The sequence below is a fragment of the Aquarana catesbeiana genome, linkage group LG03, assembly GCF_042186555.1.
Source record: "Aquarana catesbeiana isolate 2022-GZ linkage group LG03, ASM4218655v1, whole genome shotgun sequence".
In the NCBI taxonomy this organism is placed as follows: domain Eukaryota; kingdom Metazoa; phylum Chordata; class Amphibia; order Anura; family Ranidae; genus Aquarana; species Aquarana catesbeiana.
Window position 1 is genome coordinate 212,104,243 of NC_133326.1, and position 15,743 is coordinate 212,119,985.

At 41.8% G+C, this 15,743-nt stretch overlaps 2 protein-coding genes across 4 annotated transcripts in view; both read right to left on the bottom strand.

The window, feature by feature from the left end:
* TUBGCP6 (tubulin gamma complex component 6) overlaps positions 1-7,007 on the bottom strand; it is an 83,641-nt gene extending 76,634 nt beyond the window's left edge. The window contains exons 1-3 of one of the 3 annotated variants that reach the window (XM_073619748.1): positions 6,833-7,007; positions 5,413-5,499; positions 2,888-3,697 (exon numbers count right to left, since the gene is read on the bottom strand). In XM_073619748.1, coding sequence (XP_073475849.1) covers positions 2,888-3,634 — 747 coding nt within the window. In that variant the 5' untranslated portion in view covers positions 3,635-3,697; positions 5,413-5,499; positions 6,833-7,007. The remainder of the gene's footprint in view (positions 1-2,887; positions 3,698-5,412; positions 5,500-6,832) is intronic. The other 2 variants (XM_073619747.1, XM_073619749.1) reach the window with 2 other exon arrangements.
* A 4,531-nt stretch (positions 7,008-11,538) lies between these two features.
* HDAC10 (histone deacetylase 10) overlaps positions 11,539-15,743 on the bottom strand; it is a 98,200-nt gene continuing 93,995 nt past the window's right edge. Inside the window, exon 21 of the mRNA XM_073619750.1 lies at positions 11,539-13,778. Within this exon, the coding sequence (XP_073475851.1) occupies positions 13,771-13,778 (8 nt within the window). The 3' untranslated portion in view covers positions 11,539-13,770. The remainder of the gene's footprint in view (positions 13,779-15,743) is intronic.

A 15,743-nucleotide genomic window follows, 5' to 3' on the forward strand; every position in this document is an offset into this window, starting at 1 on the left:
TCAGTTTTGCATTTTTTCCAGCATATGCGGCACCGCTATAATCCCAATAACCCCTTTGCTATCATTTTTACTACTGTAAAGTGATGAGGTGCCGGATTTTTTGGGTCACCTAATCCACTCTCTTTGCACTATTTTAGTAAATATATACTGCTAAATACCTTTTTTCATCAGCAGTATATAGCAGTCTTATGACTTCTATGGGTGTCTGGTTAAAGCTTGTAGGAGTTTTCATTCTCCCTTGACTGTCCTATGAGGCTGCAAGACCCTCTGTCTGGACGGTGCTGACTGGCCACGTGCTGATCACATGCACGCTCCCGAGAAAAAATAAACTCTCTAGCAATACACACCAAACTGACCATGTGCAGAGTGCCACCAAGGCTCTGTTCTATCAAGAGATGCATTGGGGACAATGGAAGAAGAAGGAGGATCAGAACAAACAGTCTTTATACACAATGTTAAGGATTAACCCACAGCGAGTATAACAAGCAGGCTTTACTGCATATACAGACTGATTTTTACCGTTGTGGGTTTAGTAACACTTTAACTGAATTACTTAAAAAGAAGCCTCGTCATTAGAAAATTAAAAAAAAAAAAAAAACGCAGCTGCTACTGTTAACCTCTGCCTCTTAAAGTGCTTGTTGCCTGGTTGTTAAGTTGACCTTCATGTGTCCATATGGTGGTCGCTCATCCAGAGAAAGTATCAAAGATAAGATGAGCACATTTGTGAGGTCAGGCATTGATGTGGACGAGAAGGCCTGGCTTGCAGTCTCCCCTCTAATTCATCCCAAGGATGTTTTATCGGGTTGAGGTCAGGACTCTGAGCAGGCCAGGTTTCTCCACCCAAAACTCGCTTATCCATGTCTTTATGGACCTTGCTTTGTGCACTCGTGTGCAGTCATTTTGGAACAGGAAGGAGCCATCCCGAAGTGTTCCCACAAAGTTGGGAGCATGAAATTTTTCAAAATGTCTTTGTATGCTGACGCCTTAAGAGTTCCCATCACTGGAACTGAGAGGGTCAAGCCCAAACCGTGAAAAACTCCACACAATAATCCCCCCTCCAACCAAATGATTTGGGCCAGTGCACAAAGCAAGGTCCATCAAGACATGGATGGGCGAGTTTGGGGTGGAGGAACTTGACTGGCCTGCGCAGAGTCCTGACCTCAACCCAATAGAACACCTTTGGGATGAATTAGGGCAGAGACCACGAGCCAGGCCTTCCTGTACACATCAGTGCCTGACCTCACAAATGCGCTTCTGGAAGAATGGTCAAACATTCCCATAGACACACTTCTAAACTTTGTGGACAGCCTTCCAAGAAGAGTTGAAGCTGTTATAGCTGCAAATGATGGACCAACTCAATACTGAACCCTACAGACTAAGACTGGGATGCCATTAAAGTTTATGTGCGTGTAAAGGCAGACGTTCCCAATACTTTTGGCAGTAAAGTGTATAAATCAATGCTGAAATCCCTGAGGGACACCTGTGGGTAAAGGCATCTAGAACCTAAATATCAGGTTTAATTAAAACCAAACAACTGTTCTGTGCAAATGCACAAAAAAATGCAAAATGCACAGCAAAAAGTACTGCAGAAACGGATCAAAAGCAAACTGCATAGGTGTGAACCAAGCCTTATGCTGGCCACACACGTAATTGATTTTTGGACGAGAATGTTCATACGAAAAATCTTTGTACATTCACTAAATGAAAGAATGTTGTTTGAAAATTTCTCTTGCTTTTAACATTCAGTTTTAAAATGATCGTAATTTCTGAACAAAAACCACATACACTGTCTGAAAATTCCTTTAGCCAAGAAGTTTTCTATTTTTTTTCTTCAAATTTTCCCTTCTCTGTGGTCAAAAACTAACAGTGATTTAACCCCACTAACGATTACAAAATCGAATGAACGTTCTTAAAATGAACATTGTTTTTGTATGGCCAACATAAGTGACAGCTTAAGCCACCTGCCTATAAAGAGGGGGTCTGTCATTCTGTCTGAAAATCTACAAAAGAGTCTTTAATTTCTTAAAATACATTTTTTTTTATCTCAGAGTCTGATATTTACCAGATTCAACCTCTAATAGTATATACAGTATATCTCTTCTGTCTGTTATTCTCAGAGTGGATTAGAAATTTTGCTCCCTAACCATATAGTTGGTTATTTATATTTACCACTGCATAGAGATATTTAAGAATAAATTGCCTTTTATTTTTACATCTTAACTAAATTTTTCACTACACTTTTTTTTTAAGGTTATTATCCGAATAATCAAAACAATAAATCAGCAAACTGAAAGATTATTAAAATAATCGTTAGTTGCAGCCCTACTGTGAGGTGAAGTTCTCTTAAAGTATAACTAAAAGCAAAACTTTTTTTTTCGTTTTAGAGTTGTGAACCAATAGAACCCTTGTCAGTTTTTAATTCCTGCCTATGTCCCTGTTGTTAGGGAGATTCACCCTCTCTATTTGTCCTGTTTACCATTATCATTGAAAGTGAAAGTAAAATCTAAAATTTGGGGATGTATCCAGAAAAGTAATAAATAATAGAGGGGAAATCGTCCAACAGGGACACTAGTTCTGGTGACCTGGGGGTCTCCAAGGAATTCCCTCAATTTGCAGGAATTTCCTCTCACTTCTTGTTTGGCTATGGGACAGGAGGTGAAGGGAAATCTCCGCAGTGGGACACAGGTGGCACAAAAAATCTGACAGGGGTTTTAACCCTCTCTTACTCTATCCAAAATGAAAAAAAAAAAAGTTTTGCCTAGAATTCTACTTTTAAGATATAGAATTTATTCCATCCTTACTTTGTAGGGTTTTGCCTTATAATTTCTGAGGATGACAGTATGAATAATTCAAGAGCACATTGGTACACAGCTAAATGCATACTTACCTTTATGGCAAGCCCAGACAGGTCAGCACTATCTGGCACAGGTGGCAGGTCTAGTTTAATATCCATATCATTGGTTCGGGTATGGACAAGGGCACCAAAGAGTGACACACGAGTCTCTTTTTCAAATTTATCGCTTGTGGAGAAATTCTGAGAGAAGAGGCCTGTGGCTGGAAGACCAGTGCCTGGAGCCGCTTCCATGAGCTGAAGTGTACTATGGACAGTGCTGCTTAGATCAAATTCTTGGTATGCCAGAAAGGCTCCGATGTCCTCTTCAAATACACTAACATCATAATAGTCATATCCCTTGTATTGTGGCTTCCTGCCAACATATTTGTTGTTTCTAAAGATGTCTCTTTTTGGTGGAAGGATTTGTGGTGGCCCAGTGCCTGAAAGATCTACCAAGAGTTCAAGAACAGAACACAAATTTGTGAACTGTTCCCCACGGAACCTTTCTATTGTTTCCAGGAGCTCCTCTAGTCGGTCTGCTTCAGAGCTCATGTCACCAACACGCAAATTAAAGGACAACATCAGCATTTTATTTTTCACCGGAAGCTTTTTGGAACTTTTCTGCAACTTCCGAGCTTCTTCTTGAAACAAGTGAATGAATAGTGTATCATATGCCAGCCTCTTGAGATACTGTTTAGTTTCTTTCTTGCTTCTCCTTTTGCCACCTAGTCCAATATTCCATGGGAATCCAGCCAAGTGGACCTCACACAAATCACCAAAGAGCTGAGTGATGCTGTTCATCCTGACGTGTCACTGTGGGAGCATTATCCGGGATTCTCAAGTGGTGTTTGAGGTTATGCGAACCTACATCCAAAAACACATAAGAAAAGTTTTCTGTAAGATTAGTATAAATCTCAAGATCACAGGTTTTCTATTACAATCTTTCTTAAGGAAGATCTGCAGCCTTACAAATTAGGCATTACCTTAGCCTCGAATTACTCCATAAATTGTTATACAGTATATAGAGGACATACCCTGGATTAGCTGAGCAGGGAGGCTGCACATACTGGCACTCACAGGATGCCAAAGCTCTAACAAATGTAAAAGCATAGGATTTTTTTTTCTTCTAATGTACCATCATCACCCTTAGAACCCCAGGTTCTACAGACACTTGATGCCTGTAAACACACCTAAACGCATTACACACTTTTACAAGTGTCTAAACATGTCTAAATGCGCATTAATGGGCCAGTTCACACCTTAGAAAAGCAATGCATTTTTTATGTTTCCGGTGCATTTTTTTCCTCCTTAAATGGGGACATGTGAATTTCAGTGTATTTTGATGCGTTTTATTGCATTCCAGTACAGTTCAGTGCAGAAAAAAAAAAGCAGCATGTTCTACTTTTTTTCTGAAACTGGAATGCATTGGATCTGACCACACTGGTGTGAACTGTGCCATTGGAAACCATATAACCCATCAATACGTTTCTAATGCAAAAAAAAAAAAAAAGAAAACGCACTGGACTGCTTGTGGTGTGAACCGACCCTTAAGCATATTTTTCAATGGCTAGAATAAATTATTATTCTGGCCAATGAATTTAAAACACAAGCACTTAATGCCTGTAAACACACCTAAATGTGTTACACAATTTTACAAGTGTCAGGCATATTTTCTCCAAAACTCTGCCGCCAGGAGGCTTCTGGGAGAGGTTGCAAAACATCCAGTGTGTATGAGGCATAAATTACACCAATGCAGAGGTTTAGTGAAAGTAAACATACTGTCGAGAGATTTTGCATGTCTTTTCTGGCAAAATTGCTTTCCCCTGACTCCTAGCTATTTTTTAATAATGTACATTGCCAGCAGTACATGCACAGTGCAGTTTATTACTCCTGTTATCTTGAGGAAGTAGAAAATGTAGCTGGGTGCCAGAACAATGCAAGTGTTACATTGTCAGTTACATCATCAGTGGCTACCCAATAGCCAAAAATGATTGATGGGAACCGGAAAGACCACTGGCAGGTGATGGGGGCGAAAGGAGTGTCAAAACACAGTGAAGATCTGTTCTGTTCTGATCTGTCTGCATTGGAGGAGAGCAAACAAGCGAGTCTGCCATAATGTGCAGGAATGACGAGCAGCAGAACTACAGTTTCAGTTTTTCAAAGTGGAACTAAACCATTAATATAACGTTTTCAAAAAAACAGTTGCATTCCTGGAGTTTCTAACTGTTACACCATCAAATAGCTGGTGTCATAACTGATCACATATGCAGCAACATGCCAGGTGCAGATCAAACAGAAGCTAAGATGGCAGCTCCCTCAGCTGAAAAATATAGAAGGGTTTAGATCTGCTTTAGACCCGGTTTACACTGGTGCGGTGAAGGAATCGCACTGCATTCCTCTTCAAATCACATGCAATTCTGTATGGCTCAAATTGCACTGCATCTGCACCAAAGTCATGCAAGACACTTTTTTTTTGCCGCACAAGAATCGGATCACATGGGTATTCACACCCATACGATCTGATTCTGCAAATTGCACTGCATTTTGTGAACTGATTTCATGGGTGTCAACATACATACCCACAGCGGTTCACATGAACAGGGTGCCATTTTGAAACCACACAGAATTTGCTTTGAATTCCGCACCGCGTCAGTGTGAACAGGGTTCTAGGGAAAAAATAAACAAAAGTCATCTGACATGATCTTCTAGGTTGGTCATAAGTCATAATAATAGTATGTAGTAAGTTATAACAACCTAAATGTAAAACTGGTCACACACATTAAAGTGGATTTTTACCCTTCCTGCCTTAAACTGGCCATATTTTTTTTTGGGGGGGGGGGGGGGGGTCACTTCCCTGATAAAATCAAGGTGTCACTCAGCCCCCTTCATGAGATCTACATCACTGACAGCATCAGGTAACAGTGGAAGTGTTTCCCAGTCAGGCTTTATCACAAGAAGTAGATCTCCGCTCCTCCCAAGACCTCCTGCTCCTTTGTTACCTCCTTTCATGCTCACCTCCAGAACTTCTCCAGAGCCTCTCCCATCCTCTGGAACTCCCTGCCCAATCCCTACCTGGCCTGCCTTTAGGCAATCCCTGAAAACTCACTTATTCAGGGAAGCCTACCCCCAACTCCACCTAAGAACTGTACCTAAACCACCTCCATCAGATCACCCCCCCCCCCCCACACACACACACACAGCTATTACCTTTTGTACCACCTCCCACTTCCTTTAGATTGTAAGCTCCACGAGCACGGCCCTCCTGTATTGAAATTGTACTGTCCCCCCCCCCCTCTACATTGCAAGGTGCTGCACAAACTGTTGGTGCTATATAAATCCTGGATGATGATGATGTAGATTTGGGGGGGGGGGGGGGGGGGGGTTGCATGGTGTTGCTAGTAATACAAGCAGTTTCCAATGCTGATTGCTGGAAAACTGGAGCGCAGACACAGAACATAGTGCTATGCATTTATCCAGGTACATGCGTTCTATAGCTATTTAAAGGCCTCCCCAGCATCCCATATTTAGGGGGAAACATGGTGCCACCCCCAAAACTTGCCCCACCCAAGAGGGATGGCAGGGTTCTTCTCCCCGACAGCTCTGTGTATAAATGTGTGAATGAAAGAACTACAAGTCCCATCTGTCATAATCATGGGGGGACACAAGTGTGGTGATGACACTCCCTCCAGCTGAGGAACCAATGGAATGTCAGTACAGACACAGAGCCTGTGCACAGCATCCCAATCACAACAATACGAAATTAAGAATAAAGACACATTTTTATGCATTTTTTTTTTCTGCAAAAGCTAGATTATACTTGTAATGTTTATTTAGTGATTGTAGGGAGACCTTCCATCAAGCTCCAGGCTGGAATGAGGACATCCCGCTGCTGGCATGTTGTATAGAGATCTATGGTGATATCACATAACACACTGCAGTAATGAGCCCTCCTTATAAGAAGCCGTCAGTGTGATGAAGGAGAATGCTGAGTGTAGATACCTCTGTATGGGGAGAGGGTAATGGCTGCACGACACACACCTATGACGGTTCCCGCTCTCCATCCTCCAGCACCATCCTATCCCCTTCATCTACAACGGCTACAGCCTTCCATACACTTCCGGCATCTCCACAACCAAGCCGCATAGGACGCCCCAAACCAGCTGACCACGGCCGCGGTCATGTGATCGAACTCGGTGGGTGGGGGCTTAGAACTGAGGGAAGGCAGGATGGGCGGAGCTCGGCGGTCGTACAGTGATAGTAGTGGTGTGTTACCGCTAGCTGCCTACTTGGTTTTAACTTGTTAAATAGCTGAAATGCCGCAGAGTTAAGTAATACGAGCACAATTGCTGCTCTATGTTCTCTGAAGGACATAGCACTTATCCATAAATGACTGGGTTTAGATCACCGCCTGCAGGAGGACGCTAGGTAACCAAAAAAGGCAGCTGTAGAACCGACACCCCGATCCCGAACACCCCAGACCAGTCACTCCGATCCCGATCACCCCAGACCCGTCACCCCAAGCACCCCAGACCCGTCACCCCGATCCCAAGCACCCCAGACCCGTCACCCCAAGCACCCCAGACCCGTCACCCCGATCCCAAGCACCCCAGACCCGTCACCCCGAGCACCCCAGACCCGTCACCCCGATCCCGAGCACCCCAGACCCGTCACCCCGATCCCAAGCACCCCAGACCCGTCACCCCGATCCCGAGCACATTAGACCCGTCACCCCGAGCACATCAGACCCGTCACCCAGATCCCGATCACATCAGACCCGTCACCCCAATCCCCAGGGCAGGACTTAGGGTGGTGGGGGCCCCTGGGCTTGAGTCACTTTCGGGCCCTACCTTCTATACGTTACTTCAAACCTTTAGTTTTCTTTTAAGCGCGCCACTCTGATACCGTTTGTCCGCCATTACATCACAGTCTAATGCAGACAGGTTTTCTCAATGGCAGTAAACGAGGCACTACGTAACTGCCAATAACCAATCAGCAAACCTCAAGATAAGAGTTTAAGGAATTTTAAGGAAAAAAAACTTACATTTAAATGCTCATCAATGCAGCCTTGCACAGCGTCCATCTGCATGCTTGTCCTGTGTCATTTGCAGCCTTGCAGCCTCCATCTGCAGCCTTGTCCGTATCATTTGCAGCCTTGCCTAGGCTGCAGTTAAACTGCAGTGACTTGTCAGTGTCACTGCAGTTTAAATATGGCCCTGCCGAGATACACAGGACTGGCTCTGTGTATCTCGGCTCCTGTCGGATTTTCTCGGCTCCTCTCGCAGTCCTGCCCAGTCTCACCCTATGATGGACATAACATAGGTCCAATGGTGGGACTGGATGTGACTGTGAGCGGAGCAGAGCACCGACATACATAGCCGAGTGTACTTGGCTAGCTCCGCTCACAGTCACGCCCAGTCCCTGTGTTATGTCCATCATAGGGCGAGACTAGGCGTGACTGTGAGCGGAACTAGCCGAGTACACTCGGGTGGGGCCCATGGGCTTGAGCCCAGTCAAGCCCAATGATAAGTCCGGCCCTGCATATGCGACTAGCGCCCGCATATGAAAACAGTGGTCAAACCACACATGTGAGGTATCGCTGCGACCGGTAGAGCGAGAGCAATAATTCTAGCCCTAGACCTCTTCTGTAACGCAAAACGTGCAACCTGTAGAATTTTTTAAACGTCGCCTATGGAGATTTTTGAGGGTAAAAGTTTGACGCCATTCCACGAGCAGGCGCAATTTTGAAGCGTGACATGTTGGGTATCAATTTACTTGGCATAACATTATATTTCACAATATAAAAAAAAAATTGGGCTAACTTTACTGTTGTCTTATTTTTTTATTCAAAAAACTTAATTTTTTCCAAAAAAAGTGCGCTTATAAGACCGCTGCGCAAATACGGTGCAAAATAAAGTATTGCAACGACCGCCATTTTATTCTCTAGGGTGTCAGAAAAAAAAACATATATAATGTTTGGGGGTTCTAAGTAATTTTCTAGCAAAAAAACCTGTTTTAAACATGTAAACACCTAAAATCCAAAACGAGGCTGGTCCTTAAGTGGTTAAATAGGGACATGTGGTTACCGATGCCTTAAGGTAGGTTCTGGGGTGTTTTTAATGCATTTTGCTGTGTTCCAGTACAGTTCTGTGCAGAAAAAATGCTGCGTGTTCTACTTTTTTTTTTCTGCACTGGACCTGACTGCACTGGTGTGAACTATGCCACTGCAACTCATATAACCTACTCTCCATGCATTTTTGATGCAGAAAAAAATGCTCTGGACTGGACTACGTCTGGTGTGAACCAGTCCTAAAGGAATGTATTACTTCCATAGCTAGTAAGAGCAAATCTTTGTCTTACCATGTTTTTGATGCTTCTTTGTGATTTAGTATTTATAAAAAAAGTTTCCAAGCAAATTTATTTATTTAGTTATTTATTACAGGTACTTATATAGTGCTGTCAATTTATGCAGTGCTTCACATACAGTATATTGTACAGTCACATCAGTCCCTGCCCTCAAGGAGCTTACAAGCTAAGGTCCCTAACACACATTCATACATAGTATAATCTTGAGATATACAAATCAAAATTTACCATGAACAAAACAGTTTGGAAATGTGAAGTGATTTTTTTTAAAGCTTTGATTATAGAGTTTTACTCAGGCTGTACCTAAGAGAAAGTAGTGAAAGACTGCACAAGGAATTGCTGACTTTAGTAATTGTCCAAACTTGGTGAATATATTGAGGATTTAGAGGAAAAAATTAAATCAGACAGACAATGACAATTCCTGGACTTGGTAAATTTTTCCAGAGAGGTTGTTAACTCTTTTGCTGAAAACCCCAACCTCTTGTATGATCTTTTAAAAATCAGTGAATAAAATGGATTTCGTCCATGGGAATGCTCAGCAAAAAGCTTTTAAAACTGAAAAAAAAAAGAATTTCAACAGGGCCTGCTCTGGCAAAAGAGGAAAATCTGAAACCATTTTCTTCATAGGAACATGCTTTAGAAACAGCAATCCTACAGTGTTACTTCATTTGCAAGGCAGAAGCTAGACAATACTGGACTATTTCTCCTGCCTGACACCCAGACAGTTAGTGGATGTTCACTATGCATTGAGGGCAATTGTACATATTTTGATTTAACAAAATCACTTTTCAAACCTCTGACGCCATTAGCACTGGGATAATGCTCAAAAAATACTAAACAGATGGTATTTGACCCCATACAAACTATCAAAAATATACCCTTCCACATCACCTATATGCTGGAGATGTAACAAACAAATTGGTAACCTTTATCTTACTCTATGGAGCTGCAAAAATGTACAGTTTCTGGAAATCTATATCCTACTTCATAGTTACTCTCACAGGTAACCTATTGAAGCTTACTCCTGCTATGGCCCTACTGGGAATAAATCTTGATAAATATCCCTCCGTTTATAGAACAATCATAGTTCATGTTTTAATATCAGCAAGGCTCAACATAACCAGCTTATGGAAATCCAATGATGCACCTAACCTATGGAATGTTATAGCTAGAGTAAACATCCAAGCTCAATATGCGCTGCTGTTAGCTCATAAGAACTATTCCATTACCACCTTGAGGCCGGGTTCACACCTATGCGAATTAGATGTGGGTTTCTCCACATCCAATTCGCATAGCAGGAGAATGTGACCAGCTCTCCATGGAGCCGGTTCACATATCTCCGTTGCAGTAGCGGAGCACACTGCACTGTGTGTCTTTGGCTCCATTTCAGGGCCGAATTCAGGCTTAGATTCGGCCCTGAAACAGGGATGTACAGCGCTCCTGTGCGATCCGCAGCTGGTTCCAGCGTAAACCTGGCCTTAAAAAAAGGGCCTGGTTCTCACCCTAGAGCCTCTAAATACTTAAGAATATAACCTTTAACTACTCCATTAAGTCTGAGTTCTTGGTGTAGTCCATAACCTTTCACTACTCTTTTTGTTCCTTGTGGTTTTAATTAGCTTGATGATCAACCCCTGCCTACAGCTTGAACCCATAAGGGGTAGGCAGGATCTGGTTATCAAGAGTTAATTTATTATCCGTTTATCCACCATTTGTTATTTCAATATCTGTTTATCCACCTTCTGCTATATCAGTTCTGACTATATGTAAAGGTTTACTACTGTTACAAACTCCTTTGCAGATATATATCTAATTGGGATGACATTGTACTGTTATGCTTTATAAACAAATAAAAATTTATTGTAGAAAAAAAAAAAAACACCACTTCACGCCATTGAAAATTTCTCCTTGAGAAAAATATTCCAGGTGTTTCCTCTGTTAATGGCCTCATGTACATGGCTGTACAGTGTGCGGGGCCTGGGTAATGACATTCGCAGGACCCGCTTTCGCCACGTACAGCCGCGCATTGAGAATCTATAAAAGAGGCGCTGTACGCAGTCATGCGCCGAGGTTTGCAAGGTACCCACATGCGCACTGATGTATGCTCTGAATGCACATTATCTGTTTACAGAAAACACAAGTGCACATGTTGGTGGTTTATGCAACCCATGGCACATAACTAAGTACAGCTGCCTCTTGTAATGCATCCTAATGGGCAGTATGCTGCGACAGGGGCTCTGCATGCTGTATTGTATGGCCATGTGCATGAAACCTTAAGAGTGTAAGGAGACAGAGACTTTATAAACCAGCGTTTGTTGATGTGTTTTTTTTTTTTTTAGCAACAAAGTACCTCCTTTGCTGGTATCCTGAGCAAGAGCATGGCATACAACAGGAATTGCCAAGTCATTATTCAGCTCAGAGAGCAGAGGTAGAAGCAATCAAAGCAGTGCAAGCAGTAGATAGAAAAGATAACAGGAGATCACTAGTGGTTAACATTAACAGTTCATATATTGTGCATTTGCTTTTGGAAGAGAATAGGATTTGCAGATGCTTTCAATAAAGCTCTTGTACACAAGGAAACACCGGAAATCAATTTTGAACTTGCAGAGAAAAATCCCTATGTAAGTGTTAAAATACCAGCACAAAGAACAATGATAAGCTAAGTGCAAGTAATAGAACTGTGGATATTATTGCAAAAATCAGATTTACAATCTACAAATACAATACAGGGACAGTCAGTAATAGCGTGGACTGGTTTTCATAAATGCAGTGAATAAGATGCATAAACAGATCCCTTCATTTGTGGAAGTGCAGAAGGAGGACTCCAAAAACTCCCTTTGTAAAAGCAGGATTGCCTATCATGACCTAAATGGGGTTCTGTAACCTGTTGTGCCTAAACATTTCTGTAAGGTTTAGGTCACCTAGTTAAAATATCATTAAAACTATCAATAAATGCTATATTACATGCTGTTCATACTCATTTGGTCAGTATGGGATTCATTTTCTGTATTCTGCAAAAAAACCTGGTTGATTCTGCTGTTCTCTGTCTCCCCTCCTGTCCATGTCCCCACTGCAGTTGGGGATTTTGCTGTGTTGGCAGCTAGCGCACAAGCTCAGTTTTCAGTGTATGTCTACCCTGGGCAATTCAACACCTCACTGCCCTATGCTTAGCAGGCTCTGATGGGATTATCCCTTTTCCAATGCTATGCCAGTGCTTTCAATTACGACCATCAGAACTTTTTCACTACTTTCAATCTAAACACGTCTTTCTCTCTAGCCCCCCCTCCTATTTACGCATGGATAAGCTTACCACGTTTGAGCCTCTTTGTGAAAAATACCTCCACACTCCAAGACAGATTTCCACCCTGTATCTCACAATTCTTTCTAAGCTATTCCCAAAGCCCCCCCATCCTATGTTAGTAAATAGGAGTCTGACCTTGGTATCACTGTCAAACCAAAAGGTTGGACTGACATATGGCTGGCCACCAAGTCCTGCTTGGTGAATGTTGCCGCACTTTAAGCCTCATACAAAGTCCTCTCCTTCTGGTACCTGCTCACATTTCTAGCTATGTACTGCCCTATCCAGCCGAGTGCTTTTGGGCATGCAAGGATTTGGGAGCGTACCTACATGTCTGCTGGACTTGCTCCATAGTTCATGGGTTTTGGCCTGAAGTCTTTAAACTCCTAATCTAAAGTGCTGGGCAAATCTATTGTTCCAGATTCCAGTATTGCTGTATTAAATTCACATCCCCCAGACAGAACTTCTGCTCACTTCAAGGTTGTTTTCCAAATTACAATGACAGCCCAGCCAAACAGACAGAGACCGCTGCCTGGAAAACCTTCACCCTTAAGCCTAGTACACACGGGAGAAATGTGGGACAGCATTGGGCAGTTCAATAAAAACTGGCCAACATTCGGCCCGTGTGTACTGCAGTGGCTCCGACAGAAGCCGGGAACAGAAAAAGGTCTGCCATTTGGCAGGGGGGGCACCCCCCTGTCAGAACACAATAGAACAGCAGGAGAGATTGGTGTACTAACATCTGATAGTTGGTACAGCGGCTCCTCCCGGACCGTCGTTCTCCTCCTACTTGCTTCTCTTTTTCTGCTGTTTTCCAATCACTTTGCAAGGGACACCTTGGATCATGATCTATAGGTTTATAGCTGCTTTGTATGCTCATTTAGCACAGAAATGGAAGCCTCGGATCTTGATTACAGTCAATACTCCTAAATGTGTATTCTATTCTTCCCGATTGTTGTATGTAAACTATAAAAACTTGAATAAAATACGACTAGAAAACAATGGTTCTGTCGACAATAACCTTTTTTAAAAAAAACAACTTAATAATAATCATAGTAACACACTGTTTTTTTTTTTTAAATATCTGTTCTTACAAAGTTGTATAAATTTTTTTATAAAAAAACAAAAAAACGTTTTTACAATCCTATTGAATTTGCTGAGAACCTGCCCTGTCCAAAGCAATAAAAAGATTCTCTTGAACTGCTTGTTATGAAACATTGCTGATAACCATCATATGTCCTTTTCATGACTTCATGCTTCAGTTTTCAATACAAATCTTCTATTTTGCTAAACAAAATAAGAAAGAAAAAAATATATTTTTAGATAGCAATAATAAATAGTTGGAGTTGTATGGATGAAGCAGAAACATATAGTGTTCAAAAAAAGTATTTTAAACCATTTTAAATTATTACCACCTTTCCTTACCCTCGGTAAAAGTGTAAGGCACATAAAAAAATTCAGAACTGTAAAAAAAAAAAAAAAAAAAACATTTATACAAGTCACAAGAATTAAGACAAACTGCCCGATTTGTTTTACGCTTCTACATTTGCAGATACACAAGCTATTGTTCTATCTTTGAAAGCAGAGCAGAGCACTTATTTTATGCCTGGCTAACAAGCATCTAAAAAAAAATATATAAAAAAAAGGTTTGCTGGCATGAACATTAGCTGTAAACCAGCTTACTATCGCTGAGATGATCTGATTATCCCTAAATGATTCATATGAGTTCATGCTGAAAGAAAATGTTTTGTTGTGAACAAGCAAGCCATCGCTTGTGAAACGCGTCAACTGCCTGTCCTGTGTTTGTCTGATACACTTGTGACAATAAAGGTACATCAAGCAAGTTTCTTGGAGATTCAGAGTGGGACCATTTCTTCATTTATTCACACTGAACGGTGGTGAGCCGGGGTCTGCACCTGTTATCTATTTGTACCTGAAGATTTGCCTGGAGCGGTGTGTGCTTTTCTTTGGTTTCTGCTAAGAAAATGTGAGTTGCACAAAGTGCCAATAAAATGCTGCACTGAACTGATGTGAGAGGTCCCAGTTCGTTGGGGCAGCCTCCTCTCCAATCTCCCTTCTCTTCATTTACTGAACTCATCCAACAAAGTTTAATGTGTGAGGTGCTCTATGTTCTACTGAGGAACACCCTTATAAAGTCACTACATACCTGTATACTGGATGGATCACAAGATATGCTCACAGCACATCACAGATATACTCTACCAGATCACCTTTATAGCAGATTTTATAAGATTTGCCTGTAACTAAATTTTAGGCTTTATGTATCAGAAATAACAAAGAAATCAGTACACGTCCATCAGCAACTGCTGCTAAATGTTTGTGTACAAGGCTGGTATTATGCATGAAGCACAGCATCCCCACAAAACCACTAGTGCTGAGAAATAGTCTTAAAAGCCTTAATCATTAAAATTAAAAGAAAGAAATGCTTAAAATATTTCACTTTATGTGTAATGAATCTATATAATATAGGAGTTTCATTTTTTGAATTGAATTACTGAAATAAATGAACTTTTTGATGATATTCTGATTCTCATATTTTGAGATGCACCTGTACATGGCTCAGTTTTTTTTTGTTCAACCTACTGAGCCTATTCCCCCATCCACACATTCGAGGTGGATGTGGGCATCCTTGCCGCTGTGTCATTGTAGTCCAACGACAGATGAGTCCAGCTGACTCCTCTGCTATCAGAATAAACTGATCAGTGCTGCAGCCAAACTAAAGTTGTCCAGCAAGCCCATTCATGAGCAATTAATTGGTAGATCCACTGCTCTGGAACAAGACATTTGATCGAAATTCAGCCGCTCCCTACTAAACTGGCCGTATTGCGATCCATCTTTGTCCACTTTAAGCAGTCCATAGTTTTAGTTTCATAGATTCAGTTTCATTTCAGCAGGCTGAAGGAAAAAAAACATCCACATATTTGAGGTGAATGGGGGAATCCCTTGCACTGAGCTATTGTGTTCTGACAGTGGAGGGACTTCCCTGTCGTCAGAATACAATGATCAGCGCTGCCAGCCTTAGCCTGCGGCACTGATCAAGTGGAATTTATCCAACATGCTAGTTGTACAGAATATGATCAGTAGATCAACTTCTGTCCAACCACTGTCCCCATACATGGATCGAAATTCGGCTGGTCCCCGGCCAAATTTTGATCCATGTATGGGCGGCTTTTTTCTTTTAAAGTAATATATACATGATAATGTGAATCCATTTATATCCACTGAACTGTC